Raw genomic sequence first — 17,457 nt, forward strand, 5'->3', positions numbered from 1 at the left:
CGAAGACTGATCTCCTGAATCATGCATCAATGGCAACCCATCTTAAGTCAATGCCATCCCATCTTATGTCAACGGCAACTCATCTTAATGGCAACCCATCTTAAGTCAATGCCATCCCATCTTATGTCAACGGCAACCCATCTTATGTCAACGGCAACTGATCTTAATGGCAACCCATCTTAAGTCAATGCCATCCCATCTTATGTCAACGGCAACTCATCTTAATGGCAACCCATCTTAAGTCAATGCCATCCCATCTTATGTCAACGGCAACCCATCTTATGTCAACAGCAACCATGATGCCATCTTATAGACAAAAATTAAAATGTACAAAACCCAAGAAAATTTCAGTGCTGCAATGGTCGCCCGATGCCATCGAGAAACTTCGTGCTTGCTTGGATTGCACTAATTGGGACGAGCTGTTTGAGGATGATGCTAACAAGACAACTGAAGTTATCACCGATTATATAAACTTTTGTGTTGATGTATGCCTACCCACCAAGACTCTAAAACGCTATCCAAATAATAAACCATGGTTTGACAGTAGCTTGAAACATATTCTGCAACTGAAACAAGCTGCATATAGGGAAGGAAATGCTGAGCGAACAAGTGAAGTGGGAAAACAACTGATAACAGAGATATACAAGAAAAAGGTTGAATATAAACACAAACTTGAAAACCAGTTCTCCACGAACAACACCCGGGACACTTGGCGAGGACTACAAACTATAACTGATTATAAATCATCAACAGGCAAATTGACAGTTACTAACGAAAAGGCCTTTGCGGAAGAACTCAACGAATTCTATGCTCGTTTTGACAGGGATGAAAATGAAAAGAAGCTAACCAATGAATTATTGCTGTTAGACAACGAAGATGAAAACCAAGAAGAGAGGATAGTGGTCAACGTAGATGAAGTGGTCAAACAGTTTAAGAGTCTTAATGTTCGTAAAACCGCAGGCCCTGATAATATCACAGGCAAACTTCTTAAAGAATGCTGTACACAATTAGCGCCTATCTTTTCTAGACTCTTTCAATTGTCGATCGATACTCACACCGTCCCTCACTACTGGAAGAAAAGTTGTATCATCCCTATCCCGAAAATTCCAAGGCCAACAAAGAACAATGACTTCAGGCCAGTAGCACTGACTTCCATACCCATGAAATGCCTTGAACGGATTCTGCTGAAATATCTTGTTTCTCAGACATCGTTATACCAGGATCCACTGCAGTTTGCATATCGCCAACACAGGAGTACAGAGGATGCAGTTCTGTCCATTCTACATACAATAACCCAGCATCTGGATGCTAGTAATACTTCGGTTCGGGTACTATTCGTGGACTTTTCGAGTGCGTTCAACACCATCTCCCCCAACTTGCTAATCAGGAAGCTGAGGAATATGGCTGTAAACCAACAATTAATCCGGTGGGTGGCAGACTTTCTGACCAGGCGTATGCAGTTTGTTAAAGTGAACTCAACAAGCTCGGGTAGCCGAATGACGAACACTGGCTCACCACAAGGCTCCGTTATTTCTCCATCCCTATTTACCATATTTACATCCGATTGCAATCCAATAAATACAAACAGCAACGACAAGCTCTATAAATTTGCCGATGACAAAGCCCTGGTAGGACTTATTACAGCGAATCGAGACACAACTTATAGAGAAGAAGTGGATAGACTAGTGACCTGGTGTGACAATAATAACTTGATCCTAAATGTGAATAAAACAAAGGAAATGATTATAGATTTCCGGAGGAATACTTCAGAACCCACAATGCTTGAGATCAAGGGGGGGGGGACGTAGGAAGGGTTAATAGCTACAGATATCTTGGTATGTCTTTATCGAACACTCTTACCTGGGGTGAACATGCATGTGCACTAACCCGTAAATGCCAACAAAGAATGTATTTTCTACGCAAATTGCGTAGGTTTGGTGTATCTAGCAAAATTCTGCATATGTTCTATAAATCTACCATTGAGTCGATCATAGGATATTGTATTTCTTGCTGGGGTGGTAGTACCACTATGTCTAGTTTAAATCAAATAGATCGAGTTATTAATCAAGCAAGGAAAATTGTAGGAGTACCTGTGCCCAGTGTGAGTGAACTATTTGCGAAATCTAGTGAAAACAAAGCCGCACTCATCCTGGCTGATAAAACTCATCCACTGAACTGTAATTTCATTAAGACAAGGTCCGGCAGCAGATACCGCTCAATTCGATGTCGCACCGATAGATTCGGCAATACATTTGTGCCTTCCGCTATCAGGATGCTTAACCAAGCATGTACAAGATAGACATGTGGTGATCTAGTACAGTGTACGTAATGCCTTTAATGTTGTCTTTGTTGTGTGCATTTGCCACTTTTTGTACCTTACTTTGAATGTAATGTGTGTCGATATTTTTCTGCGAGTCTGTGTAACCAAGACAAATTTCCATTGAGTTGGACAATAAATTATTATTATTATATTATTAATCTTTCATCACTGGCAACCCATCTTATGTCAATGGTAACCCATCTTATGTCAACATTTACCCATCTTATGTCAATGGTAACCCATCTTATGTCAACATTTACCCATCTTATGTCAATGGTAACCCATCTTATGTTAACAGTAACCCATGTTACGTCAACGGTAACACATCTTATGTCGATGGTAACCCATCTCATGTTAACAGGAACCCATCTTATGTCAATGGTAACACATCTTATGTCAATGGTAACCCATCTTATGTTAACAGTAACCCGTGTTACGTCAACGGTAACACATCTTATGTCGATGGTAACCCATCTCATGTTAACAGGAACCCATCTTATGTCAATGGTAACCCATCTTATGTTAAGTTTGGAATTTGTACGAATAAATATGGAGTAATCGGTGTACATTGCCTTGAAGAGCAAAGGTCGAATCAACGTCACAGCTGGAGTGCATGGCAAATGAGGCACTAGTTTTAATTTCCTAGTTCCCAGCATTCAATTCACAGCACACAGACCCTCGGGAGATTAAGAAAATGTCAACTGCGACAAAAAGGATTTTGTTTCTTTTGGGGGGAAATGAGAATGGGGGGGGGGTGCAAAAATACATCTCTGCTTTTTAAAAACCTTTAGTAAATACATGTGATAATTCAAGCTTCTATTCCCTTTTATATTTTTGTAGACATTTTCTTAATCTCCTGGGGGTGTGTGCTGTGAATTCCGGGAACTGGCAAATAAAACTTAGTACCTCATTTGCAATGCACTCTATGACGTTGCTCCGACTTTTGCTCTTCCAGTACACAACTCGTAATAACAATATTTAAGATTGGTTGTTGACTTTGATGTTTTTCTTATACATTGATAGTACTGAAAAAACAAAAATATTAGCAAGCCTACCAAAGTGTGATAGTAAAGTTGTGTATATAAATGCAAATATGTTTACTCCAACTTATGACCAGTACATGAAATGGTTTCTTCCGGACACTTGCATACTTTTATGACTTCACCAGTGGTACTACACCACTGTGCTAATAAACAAGAAAGGCATGGCTCAGCGGTGACATCGGGTTACAAAAGACATGTCTCGGTAATTGTAAATTGAACTCTCTCAATTTTGTGCACTAATAAACTGGTAACATCGGTAAGTTGCTGACCGGGGATTTCCTGCTTACAGGATCATTTGTAAGCGTAATTACATACACACTGAAAGTTCTTGACACAGGCATGTTATGAGAGATAAACAGATTACAATCTCTGACAAGAGGCTAGCTTTTTACAAGCAGAATTTTATTAGAGAAAAATGGTAATATCATACATCTGTGTTTAACACGTCAGTATCAAGCTCCGAATAACATCCAAATAAAAAGAGGTCTGAACATGATGGAAAGAGAGAAAACCAAATCCGGAATGATGAAGTCTTGAGTATTAGTGATTGGTCAACAACACTTTGTGCTAAAAATTGAGATAAATTGAAATTCTTTCCGTACATAAAACACATTTAAACATGCAGCATATCAACCCTGCTATTGGAAACTTGCAAACCCGCCATTTTGAATGGTGCATTGTGGGAAATGTATCGTTCCATGGATAGGCATTTATTAAACAATGCTATTGTCAACAATCTATTCAATTGTTTTACAAATAACCTAAACTTTGGTTACCAATGACTCTCTTTATCACCCCAGATTACCACAACTACAAAATAAACCCCACTGGCATTATCTTTGCATCTGAGCATGTCCGTCCACTCTGGAGTACACACACTACTGGTATTCCTGTACCAAAACACTACATCACCAACTGAACATGGTAAACAATCATTATGTGCCATAGTAATGACTCCTGAAATCATTCGAGACGTGGAAAGCTATGTTAATATCTATTCTGACCCCCGCTCTAATTTGACTGAAAGTCTATTCATGACAATCTATCAATATGCAGAAACAGGGGGTGGTACACAAAAGAAGTAACACCTGTGTATAACACAATAAGATCTAAAACCGAGCAGTGCTTCAGTGCCATCTCCTGACTTAAATACACATCTCTGCTGGTACTAACCATGTATTTCAGAAGGCCATACATGGTCATGTTATTATACACATGCAAAGTTGCATTTCAATTAACAACATTTGGAATACTTCTTGGGCAGGTGAAGTTTACAATGCCAACAGCCAAAATATGCACACAAAAAAAGTATTAACTTGTCTTAACTGTAATTTTTACAAGATGCTCAAAAACTCTGACGATCTAACCAAATTGAAAAAATGATAAATGGAAAATAACAATATACATGTATGTATCCTATTATATAAATGTTTGCTCAACACGTACTACCAATCCAAAGTGAGTATGGAGTTTCAGCGACATGTCGGCAGCACAATATTTTAACATCTCCTATTTTCTGTTACAAATTACATAAAACAAGATACAGGAGCATGCATGCTACTAGTGCCAGTATTTTGTTTGTGGAATAGGTAACAAAAAATATTCACCGTATGAAAAGTGGCGGCATTTCCAGTTTTGTACACATGAAGGTCCACACAGTGGAAATGTGACGTTTCCGAATTTCCAGCAATTCTGTTGTGTGACCGTCATGTATACAGAACCGGAAACGCCACCCTTTCATGCAGTGAATGTGTAAGATGTTATAAACATTGCGCCTGATTGAAAGAAACTATACAGTCACTCTGATTTGGTAGTAATAACAATATTACAACCAAAATCTGGGTGTCTTCACCTTTAGACTGGGATTTTGTCCACCATCATGTCCAGCAGATGCCATCTGATCTCACGCACAAATCCCCACATTTGAGCTGTAATATACAATCTATTTGATAATAGATTTGGGCTATAATAATACATACATCACAGGGTCTTGAGTACTGATGTAAGCTGCTTAGTAAATCTTAAAATTCAAAATTGGGAACCAAGAAATTAGCAACTATACTTTTTGAATTATTTTTTCACATTCTAAATATTAATTAAAATTTGATATTGTACTGCTGTTGTCACATTCACCAGAAAAATCTTAGATATCTAAAATTGATATTTCTTGCCAATATATATGTTTTAATGTTATGTAAGGCCAATGACACTCAAAGTTTTAGCTTACTACGATACATACAAACTGAAAGTAAAACCTGCAAAAAAACACTGGTGCATTGAATGAAGTGAGGGAAGGAAAGACTTCAGATACAACAAAATTTGGTAAAATAAGCAATTCAACCGATGCAAATATACCAGTGGATGCCCCTGATGTAGGTCCAGGCAATGGTTTTATCAATTTGTTTATATAGATGAAAGTTATAATGTAGTACTAACGATCATACTTTATCATTTGTAACATATAGTATTCTATCAGTCAACAGAGTTATGGGGTCCCAGCTCCCATGGTGTTTATACTTTGATAAGTTAACAATACTAAGTACATTGTATTTCTTTATGTGAAACTTGTCTCGTTCCTGCTTACTACGAACAAGCAAATGCACCAGTGTTTTTTTTCATGGGTTGTATTACTGTTCAACATGGTAGATTACACAAATAGGTGACAGCAATATCTCTGTTGTGCAGACATATTCAGATAGTGAGTGGCAAATTGGGAAAAACTAGCAATCAGAAATGACACCCTCCTATCCTGAGAGTGAAATTCAACCCATGTCCATTCAATAGCTTCTATCAACATGTTGCAACAAGGCTTTTACTTGGTGTCTATCTCAGTAAGCCGAAACTTTGAATGCTGCTGTAGTAAATTGTCAGTTTATATATTTGTTTAAAGTAACAAATGTATCAACAAAAGCTCCCATAATGATGATGAAAAATATATCTATATTGGTAAACAAACTTGACCACAGATAGTTAGGTCTAGTATCGGATAGTTATATATATATATATATATATATATATATATATATATATATATATATATATATATATCTGTATACATTGATAATGTGAACATGTCGGTGAAAAAAACATACGACTCGTTTAATTAATCTTATGCTAATTAACATAAATCTTATTAAAACAAAATAATTATTCACTTACAGTTTCGACAGTTGTGCATTTGTGTCTGACCAAAACTCACTTCATTGACAAAACTATCGTTTGTTCCTATTGATTTGTGACATTTATATTTCAAGTGTATATAAACAATTGCCTATGTAATGCATAAGCTGGTAATATCATATTCATACTTCTTACATTTTGTTATTTAGAAAGCCATGGATGGTAGTGTGACAGTATTGTGTCCTACCTAGGTCCAACACTTTTCTTTTGTACACCCAAGGGTCAAACAACAAATTCGCTCAAACATGAATCGACTGTTATATCTTTGATCAATATACATTAAACATGACAGTTTAGGTGTTATTGAAATCAGTTACATTAATATGGAGAAATAGACTTGAAAAAGTTAAGAGTTGAAGTGTGTTGTGTTTAGCAACAATCTTGTATGGCCCACGACCCTCACTGTCATGATACATATACACAATTAGAATGGCTTTCTAAGGGCCGACAGTTACAGTGTGTAGTGAAACGTCTTATCTGGCCCCAGGACCCTTACTGCAATGGTTTATACTAGTATGGCATTAAAACAGGCAAAATAGTTTCAAAATTGTTGTATTACAATCAAATAAACCACTGAAGGATCACAGCTATGTGCTGTGTTAGCAGTAAACTTGTATGGCCCAAGGACCCTTACTGCCACACTTGACATGGCTTTCTAATGTATAACAGTTACAGTGTGTAAAGTGGCCATATAGATGAGAATTTGGTAATTTATTTTGGAATTTTATTTGATAAAACAGCTCCACTATGTTTTTCTACTTGAAAAAATAATGTGAAATAACCTGTACGAAGTCCATGTTCACAACTCAAAAAACTGCAAAACATTAAACAACGTGTAAAATGTTTGTTATTATACGTACAATAACAGACCTTTTCCACATTTTGCATCTTTTTGCAAAGTATTGAGTTATGAACATGGACTTGGTATATGTTACTTCACATTATTTTTTCAAGTAGAAAAACATAGTGGAGCTGTTTTATCAAATAAAAATCACAAAATAACTACCGAATTCTCAACTATATGGCCACTTTAAAACAGTTGAAATAATGTCAATATTACTAGATTACGACATAAAACCGCTATGATATGTAGTATGAACAATACACAGCATTCCACACAATAATTCCTGTTACTATATGCACTAATGTTTCCTCTCTAAATAAACAAATTAATTTTCAACTTTGTACCTTTGATTGGCAAGAATAGTACAATACTAAGAAGCTGTAACTACCAAACCAGCATTTTAATTAGATGGCACAATGTTTTTTTTACACCTCACATGGCATTTTTTGGCACAAAATATAGGCACTTTAAGAGCACACATGCATGCATGTGAAATAATGCATTTTATATGTGAACAAAAATGACCAGCTTTCTGTTTGAATTTTCCTTGTTTCATTTGACAGTGATGTTGATTTGTGTTCACAGTCAGATAAAATGTATCATATTGTACGCTTGCATGCTATACTTTGTTGTATGATATTTGCATCAACAAAAAACGGGTGAGACGTAAAGAACATCACGCTGCCTAATTGAAACTCTATAGTCACTCTGGGTTGGTAGTAAATTCTGGCATTGACGAAAGACATAGACACATTGTAAGCTGAACATTAACGATTCCCAGACATGAGGCACTGGTGTAATTTTTTTTAAAACTATTACTTCTTAAAAACAATTGTACAGAATTCAATACACATTCTCAATTGCACCTTTCCTGTAAACATTCTCATTTTTTTTTACATCTGTACATAAATTTCCAAAAATGAAACTAATATTAACAAGGCAGGGTGTTTGTTTGCGATGCATCTTTTTCAATGCCTCTAGTTACTACAACTGTGGAAACCGAGTCAGTTTACTAAGATAGACACCAACTAAAACTATTGTTCTTCGATATGGTAGATTACACAAGTGGGTGATAGCAGTGTCTCCGTTGTGTGGATATAATAAAGCCGTAATCAAGACAGTGTGTGTTCACTTGAGAGAAAAAAACTAGCTACTAGAAATGCCACCATACTGAGAGGATAATTACACTGACATCCATTCAACAGCTTATATCCACGTATCGTAAATAGCAGTAGTTTGTGTCTACCTGAGTAATCCGAAACCTCGACTGCCACTGTTGTATGTAAACAGATAATTCATAGCCCATGAAACTAGTAAATGTACATTCCAAGAATATGTAATATTTGGTACAAACATTAACACTGAAAACCTTACAATAAGTATCAAGGTTTCTGCTTATAAACTCAAAATCTCCAATCCCCACTAAAAAAATTCTGTTTATAAGCTCAAAATCTTCACATCCTCCCCCTGACCCCCCTCCCCGACTCCCACCCTTGACCATCTCACTCCCAACCCCCGACTCTTGACCATCTCACTCCAAACCCCTGACCATCTCACTCCCAACCCCTGACTCCTGACCATCTCACGCCAAACCCCTGACCATCTCGCTTCCCTTGTGCTTCCCAAATACTGATCTTACAGCAAACTATGGCAATACACCATTTCTAGATAATACAACACATGAAGTATTTAATACAAACAGAAATACTTTTTAGTGTGCTTGAAATATGTAATTTTGTACTAGTGACACTTGACAGGGTTAGTAAAAAGAACGTAAAATTAAAGTCAAACAGTAAATGTGAAGTTACACGAAATTTAGATGGCCTAAAATGTGTAATAGAGTGTATACCAAAACATAATGTTCCCTATCTGACATCGTATATTTAGAAAGTCAAAAGATATGATCCCATAGCATAATTATTTTAATTACAAGAGACTGTTGCAAACAATCGTTGTTAGAAAAGCTTAAATTCTAGTAATTGATAAGCCTAGAGATAACTAAATAAATGTACTTTGTAAATTAACAAGCTCTGCTGCTGTTATTACTGTTAAATACTGCAAATTAATTAATAGGAAAACTCAATAGTACGAAAAACCCAGAGCTTGCCAATCAATAACCTATCAGACTGCAATAAACAGTTGCTATACAAAGCGGCTCCGCCAGGCAGATAATAGATATGTTTAGTTTCTGTATTTCAGAGGGTTTTTTCACAGATTTTTATACAAAAGTGAAACAGAACATGAACATCCATGTTCTGTGAAATACTATTATATAATATTAGAATACTTAAGCAGCTCAGAGCCTCTTGAACAAGATTCCTCTGAATCTATATATCTTAAAACTTGTATTTTATGCATTCTACACTGCATACAAGAAACTTAAATACTGACGTCTACTACACGCTGCAACACAATGTGACCGAGCACACTGTATTGCCATTTCCTTTCATTTATATCAACTTCCCTTTATTACTAAACATCTGTACATGGAGACACAAGGAGTGCTTTTACAAGACTATACAATGCATAACTTAACCTGCATCAGCTGCACTGAAAAATAGGTTTTTTTTGAAAATGTTTTTGTTAGGTATAATGACTTAATGATAATATCATACAGTATTGAATCAATTGCGGGTTAACATATATTTCTGTAACAGTACACATATTATACAGTGCAATATATCCAATCAATTCGATTTTGGGGTCCACACTCAAAAACCAGTAACTGTACCCCTTTGAATTGTAATTTCAACTACTATACTACTTGTAGGTAAAATAACCTCGAGTTGACATGCACAATGTCTAATTATTGGTATTTTAACAATTTTCAGGGTATATATTCAGAAAAATAACAAACCAGTGACAGCTAGTGCAGGTTTTAAATTAAAGGAACATGGGTCAACTTGAGACAGTACTATCTATCAACCTAAATGTCTTCATCACTAGAAGATTTTATAATCTTATCAGCTTCCCAAGATCGAATGTTTACACATTTCTAAGCCTGGTACACTCTGTTTATATACAAGAAGACATTTCATCAACTAGTTATTTTCACATTTTTTGTTTTCCAGCAAAACGAACCAAAAATAGTCTTTTAACAACAAAATTTTCAAGATTTACATCATTTTCATCTCAGTAAATATACTGCCATAATTCATCTAGTTGACTGTGTTGATTTGTACCTTGCTTGTAAATATAAAATCTCTATTACTTAAAAATTGCCAGGTTTATGCATGTGCACTTCGCTAATCTTGATATCAGCAACAATATTTGGGTTGTGCCAAAAAGTGACACCAAGTTATTCATTTAGTTTGCGTAACTGCAACACAACAGATCTGAAGGTAACGCAAGATAATTAACGGTGACACAAGCAGGGTTCATACGTTTTTATAGGCAAGATCTGACCCATGTCCCATTAATGAGTTTGTACACTAAACATATCTACAACAAGCCTCTACAGAAGTGTCAACAGACAAAATAAACTTGAGAAATGTACTCCGTATATATATAAACCCCTTTTCAAATTGAACATATGTGCTCTATATATGTTTTCATATCAACTATTTTCAGCATGTAAAATTGCCTACACGATATATCTCTGATTTCTGAATTATTTGTAATGAATTTAGAGGGTTTGTGAAAGCTAAAAGTGTTGTCCGACATGAGATATTTACACTAAGAACCACTCTGATTACCTACTATAAATAGTACAAAGATAACCATGGAAAATGAACTATCGACAAACTAAGACAGACACAAGTTAAACATAGTGAAGCTATTGTGGTTATATGTGGTAGATTATAAAAGTGGGTGATAGCAGTACCTTGGTTGTGTGGATCCCGTCACTCTGCAATCAAGGTAGTGTAAACATTGAGTGAGCTTGAATGTGTGGCCACTTTAAGAAAAACTGACAAGAAACTAAGATAGTATAAAAGTTGAAAGAGGTTGAATGTGTGGCCACTTGAGAAAAACTTTAAACAAGAAACTAAGATAGTATAAAAGTTGAATGAGGTTGAATGTGCTGGGACTATCAAAGACAACACCCTATGGTGTGTGTATAATTACATCAACATTCATTAATAGCCGATATCAACATGTCTTGATAAGTTATAATTTGTGTCTGTGTTAGCTTCCCGACAGCTGATCTGCCATTGTTGTATCCCCTCCCCCCCCTCCCCCGACTAAGATAATGGTTGAGTTGTAGCCTCCACAATTCATACCTAAAATAAGCCTCTACAGAAAGTAGCACCTGCGTGTGTAAAATTTCAAACCCTTCAGAGGAAATCTAGTCAATCGGAACCATGCTTCCCAGCAGATTTGTTGATTACCAGCGATTTGTAAGCTCCTTGTCCATATATTATGGCTATACGTAGACTGCCTAGCTAGTCATGATCATGCTCAATATCACTTCATCCAGGTTCGTTGTAATTTTGGTATGTTGCCATGGTAACTTTAAGCCACCACTAACGGTTCGTCATCTGAAAAGCCACGAATCATTGGAGAGTCTTCCTCTTCCCCTGTAATAAAGTATATACATATATTGCTAGGTATACACAGATGCATCTTTGTGTCTTAGCAATGAAATTTCTACTCGCAGAGTAAAAGAATTCGGAATGCGAATCCCAATTTTTTGCAAACATCTCGTTTTATTTCAGGGGTGTACTACAGTGGGCTATTTGATAGAAGTAGTATATTATTTGTGATCCATCTTCCAGACAATTTGTGTTGATAGATGGGATTGTTTTCATGGCAACTATGGGTCGGTCGGTCGATTTATAAAAAAAAAATAAACCAAAATACACAAATCATCTTCTTCATGTTTCTCTGCCTCTCCATCCTTTTCCTCCTCTGTATCATATTCTTTTTATTGGATTCCAGGTAACAAGCACATTCCCAGCATCTCTAGACAACAGGCATGTTCTCAGCCCCCCCCCCCCGAATAACTTCCGTCATTATGAAAGAAATGCTGTTTGTTGACAAGTGTCGTCACCGCAGCCATGACTGTACATGATAGCGACAGTCTAGACACTTGCTTATTCTTGCCAGAGAGGGCGCTGCTCTGCAAAATATCAGTTTGACAATCAACTTACCTAAATCATTATCACAATCTACTCCTGTAAATGTGGTTGTACCAGACCTGCTGTCATAGTGACTGTTAGCAAACTGTGTAAAGCTGCGTTGTAACCGTTGGTGTCTAACAACGAACACCACCAATGCTACGGCCAGCAGAGCTATGACTGCCAAAGTTGGACCAATGATGGCTGCAAGGTGGGTAGATGGCTGGCCACCAGTATGCTTGTCATGTTCTACAAAGAGATGAAAATTAGTACTCAATTCTTAGTAACTGCAGTAGACGAGTAGTACTTAACCTCATGCTAGAGGGTCAAAAGAGAACAAGAAGGTTGACTTACTCTCAGTACCTGCATGCATGTGAAGTGCGTGGAGTGGAAGTTATGGTGTCAACCAAGAAATTGAAAGTTCGTTATTTTCATGATGCACCTAGGCAGTAATATGCTATTCGAAGTACAGAGAATTTTTATAATATTCATACCAGATTGTGTCTAGATACAACGGATAAGTAAATCCTTATTTTGGTACTATTGTAACTAAACAGGCCTTGAGCTCAGTTTAGAAAGACATCATTTATGCAATGATTACTAGGTTTCATATTGAGATAAACACAATAAAGATAACACAAAAATCCCTTAACAAAGTGTCCACTCTGTATTTTGTTAATGATAACAAAAACAAAATACAAATGTAACAATATGCAAAGTACATACACAGTGTGTAAATAATGTTATCTTTGTTGTGTCTATCTCAACATGAAACCTTGTGATCAGGCTGACTGATTTTGATACATTGTTTCATAGCATTTACAAGCCAAGAAGAAATCTTTTCTAATATAGCTGTATATACAAAACAATATTGAATTTTCCGGTTCCAACATGCATTGCGTGAGAGGATGTCACTTATATTGGTACATTTAGGCTTATTTGTCTTTTTGTCTTTATTACGTTTGAAATAACATTTTCATTGTCAAATGATGGAAAGACATGCTGATCTCATTAATTTGTGAGTGGTTTTATAGAGCAAAGACGAAACACCATCAATGAGATGAATTTTACATGTGAACAATCAGGTGACAACTAAACCCTGTAACGTATGCAAACCCCTCTGTGCGTACACAATATATTGCATTGTATGGAGAGACATGCAAGTTCTCAGCCCCCCCCCCCCCCCAATAACTTCCGTCATCATGAAAAAAATGCTGTTTGATGACAAGTGTCGTCACCGCAGCCATGACTGTAGATGATGGCGATAGTCAAGACACTTGCTTATTTTTGCCAGAGATGGTGCTGCTCTGCAAAATATCAGTTTGACAATCAATGCATCTTGAAACCGACAACAGGTCTATCCTCTAGTCACCACTACTTACTTGCATAACCTCCTTGCGTATAATTGTGCTGAATGTAGGCTGAAAACTCTCCGTAGAAGTTCTGGTATTTTCCAGTGCAAACTTTAAAATTGTACGTCGTGTATTTCTTCAAGCTCAGCAACACTTTACTGGTGTCCTTGGTAGAGTCGTATTCTGTCCAGTTTGTTGGAATGTAACCCGTGGCAACGAAAATAGAATAACCCTAAAAAGACATTTAATTAATACAAATCTGAGATTCAAAGATACACTAGCCACGGGGATCAATTTCTATGACAGTAAAAAGTTATCATTTTGACAAATATTTCCACTATTTTCTCTCATCATTAGATTGTTGCCAGTCCTTATGAAAAATAACAAGAAATTTCTAGGGTTCACCATTTTGTTTTCAAAGAAATTGAACCATCTTTATTCTCCCGCAGAAATTACACGCAGCATGTGGCAGCCATATTGGATTCAAAAAAATGAGTTAATTTAAAAAAATTTGCAGTGACTCTATAAACTATTAATCTTGGTTTTAGCTAACAATGATTCGAAATTCTCGAGAGCAAAGTGAAAAATAAATGTTAAGACTTCTTATTAACAAGACTTATACTCCATTTTGGGGGTTTCTTGATCAAAGTAAAGTTGAAAGACACCTATATATAAACAATTACACTCTTTGGAAAAGTCCAACTCAAACAATCAACGGCAAATGTGGTATTGACTTTGTGGACAAGTACTTTCTGATTTGGACAAGCGTTTTTTTAATTTCTACTTGGGTAAGAAAATATCATTCATTATTTCGAACCCTAATTATGCAATTACATCCCCCATCCCTCATTGCCACATATACATGTACACCTGCATTGACACTGAAAACCAAGTCACATTAAATTGGTTGCCAGGGACAACATGTAGGTATTAGTCAACTTACTAGATTTTTATCAAAGATTCTCTTTGGCTCTGTCCATTCCAATAATAAACCATACTCGTCGCTTGAAGCCGTTATTAACTGCAAGCCTTTCAACTGTGTTGGTGCACCGCTGGTAACTGAAAAACAGACAAAGTATTTAGATGCAATTTCCCAATATTTTTCTTCGTTCAGCCAAAGGAAAATATCAATAACCTAAGGGGTCTTCTTTCAATTTGAAACAATAGACAAGTAGTGAAAACCCTTAGGTCATGAGTATTTTTTCGACTGAATAAAGAAAAACACTGGAGAATAACATACATGTAATTATACCAGCGCCAGTAATATCAATGAGAAATCATTGAAACAATGGCAATTTTAAACGTTTTGACTCATATTTCGAACCCAGCAGAACTAGCGATGTAGACATGTGTTGTCATGACAGAGATGCGTGTTGTCATGATTAGCATTACCAGAGTATGTATTCCATATTTTTTGTTCAAAATGACTCGTGCATGGTATAAAAATAAAAATCTCTAATTTGCTGATGTGAATCTTTAAATAGTTTTTGAGGTTGTATTTACAGTTAACGCTGTTCATTTATGGTTGTATTTACAAACACAAAGTTAACGCTGTTCATTTATAGTTGTATTTACTTAAGACAAAGTTAACACTGTTCATTTATAGTTGTATTTACTTAGACAAAGTTAACACTGTTCATTTATAGTTGTATTTACATAGACAAAGTTAACACTGTTCATTTATAGTTGTATTTAATTAACACAAAGTTAACACTGTTCATTTATAGTTGTATTTACATAGACAAAGTTAACACTGTTCATTTATAGTTGTATTTACTTAGACAAAGTTAACACTGTTCATTTATGGTTGTATTTACATAGACAAAGTTAACACTGTTCATTTATAGTTGTATTTACTTAGACAAAGTTAACACTGTTCATTTATAGTTGTATTTACATAGACAAAGTTAACACTGTTCATTTATAGTTGTATTTACATAGACAAAGTTAACACTGTTCATTTATGGTTGTATTTACATAGACAAAGTTAACACTGTTCATTTATAGTTGTATTTACTTAGACAAAGTTAACACTGTTCATTTATAGTTGTATTTACATAGACAAAGTTAACGCTGTTTATTTATAGTTGTATTTACATAGACAAAGTTAACGCTGTTTATTTATAGTTGTATTTACATAGACAAAGTTAACACTGTTTATTTATAGTTGTATTTACATAGACAAAGTTAACACTGTTCATTTATAGTTGTATTTACATAGACAAAGTTAACGCTGTTTATTTATAGTTGTATTTACTTAACACAAAGTTAACACTGTTCATTTATGGTTGTATTTACTTAAGACAAAGTTAACACTGTTCATTTATGGTTGTATATACTTAGACAAAGTTAACACTGTTCATTTATAGTTGTATTTACTTAAGACAAAGTTAACACTGTTCATTTATAGTTGTATTTACATAGACAAAGTTAACACTGTTCATTTATGGTTGTATTTACATAGACAAAGTTAACACTGTTCATTTATGGTTGTATTTACATAGACAAAGTTAACACTGTTCATTTATAGTTGTATTTACTTAGACAAAGTTAACACTGTTCATTTATAGTTGTATTTACATAGACAAAGTTAACACTGTTCATTTATAGTTGTATTTACATAGACAAAGTTAACACTGTTCATTTATAGTTGTATTTACATAGACAAAGTTAACACTGTTCATTTATAGTTGTATTTACTTAGACAAAGTTAACACTGTTCATTTATAGTTGTATTTACTTAAGACAAAGTTAACACTGTTCATTTATGGTTGTATTTACATAGACAAAGTTAACACTGTTCATTTATAGTTGTATTTACATAGACAAAGTTAACACTGTTCATTTATGGTTGTATTTACATAGACAAAGTTAACACTGTTCATTTATAGTTGTATTTACATAGACAAAGTTAACACTGTTCATTTATGGTTGTATTTATTTTAGACAAAGTTAACACTGTTCATTTATAGTTGTATTTACTTAAGACAAAGTTAACACTGTTCATTTATGGTTGTATTTACATAGACAAAGTTAACACTGTTCATTTATGGTTGTATTTACATAGACAAAGTTAACACTGTTCATTTATGGCTGTATTTACATAGACAAAGTTAACACTGTTCATTTATAGTTGTATTTACATAGACAAAGTTAACACTGTTCATTTATAGTTGTATTTACATAGACAAAGTTAACACTGTTCATTTATAGTTGTATTTACATAGACAAAGTTAACACTGTTCATTTATGGTTGTATTTACATAGACAAAGTTAACACTGTTCATTTATGGTTGTATTTATTTTAGACAAAGTTAACACTGTTCATTTATAGTTGTATTTACATAGACAAAGTTAACACTGTTCATTTATAGTTGTATTTACATAGACAAAGTTAACACTGTTCATTTATGGTTGTATTTACATAGACAAAGTTAACACTGTTCATTTATGGTTGTATTTACATAGACAAAGTTAACACTTCATTTATAGTTGTATTTACATAGACAAAGTTAACACTGTTCATTTATGGTTGTATTTACATAGACAAAGTTAACACTGTTCATTTATGGTTGTATTTACATAGACAAAGTTAACACTGTTCATTTATAGTTGTATTTACATAGACAAAGTTAACACTGTTCATTTATGGTTGTATTTA

At 35.0% G+C, this 17,457-nt stretch overlaps 2 protein-coding genes across 2 annotated transcripts in view; one reads left to right on the forward strand and one right to left on the reverse strand.

The window, feature by feature from the left end:
• Nucleotides 1-224: 224 nt before the first annotated feature.
• Nucleotides 225-2,952, forward strand: LOC144439815 (uncharacterized). The gene is made up of 2 exons (XM_078129048.1): nucleotides 225-1,693; nucleotides 2,619-2,952. Exons 1-2 carry the CDS (start codon nucleotides 225-227, stop codon nucleotides 2,950-2,952), a joined length of 1,803 nt encoding a protein of 600 aa, XP_077985174.1.
• Nucleotides 2,953-6,400: 3,448 nt separating this feature from the next.
• The window catches only part of LOC144440402 (sortilin-related receptor-like), a 63,272-nt gene continuing 52,215 nt past the window's right edge, over nucleotides 6,401-17,457 (reverse strand). Inside the window, exons 40-43 of the mRNA XM_078129774.1 lie at nucleotides 14,740-14,855; nucleotides 13,827-14,028; nucleotides 12,478-12,693; nucleotides 6,401-11,904 (exon numbers count right to left, since the gene is read on the reverse strand). Of these exons, the coding sequence (XP_077985900.1) occupies nucleotides 11,840-11,904; nucleotides 12,478-12,693; nucleotides 13,827-14,028; nucleotides 14,740-14,855 (599 nt within the window). The 3' untranslated portion in view covers nucleotides 6,401-11,839. The remainder of the gene's footprint in view (nucleotides 11,905-12,477; nucleotides 12,694-13,826; nucleotides 14,029-14,739; nucleotides 14,856-17,457) is intronic.

Source organism: Glandiceps talaboti, chromosome 9 (assembly GCF_964340395.1).
Source record: "Glandiceps talaboti chromosome 9, keGlaTala1.1, whole genome shotgun sequence".
NCBI lineage: Eukaryota > Metazoa > Hemichordata > Enteropneusta > Spengelidae > Glandiceps > Glandiceps talaboti.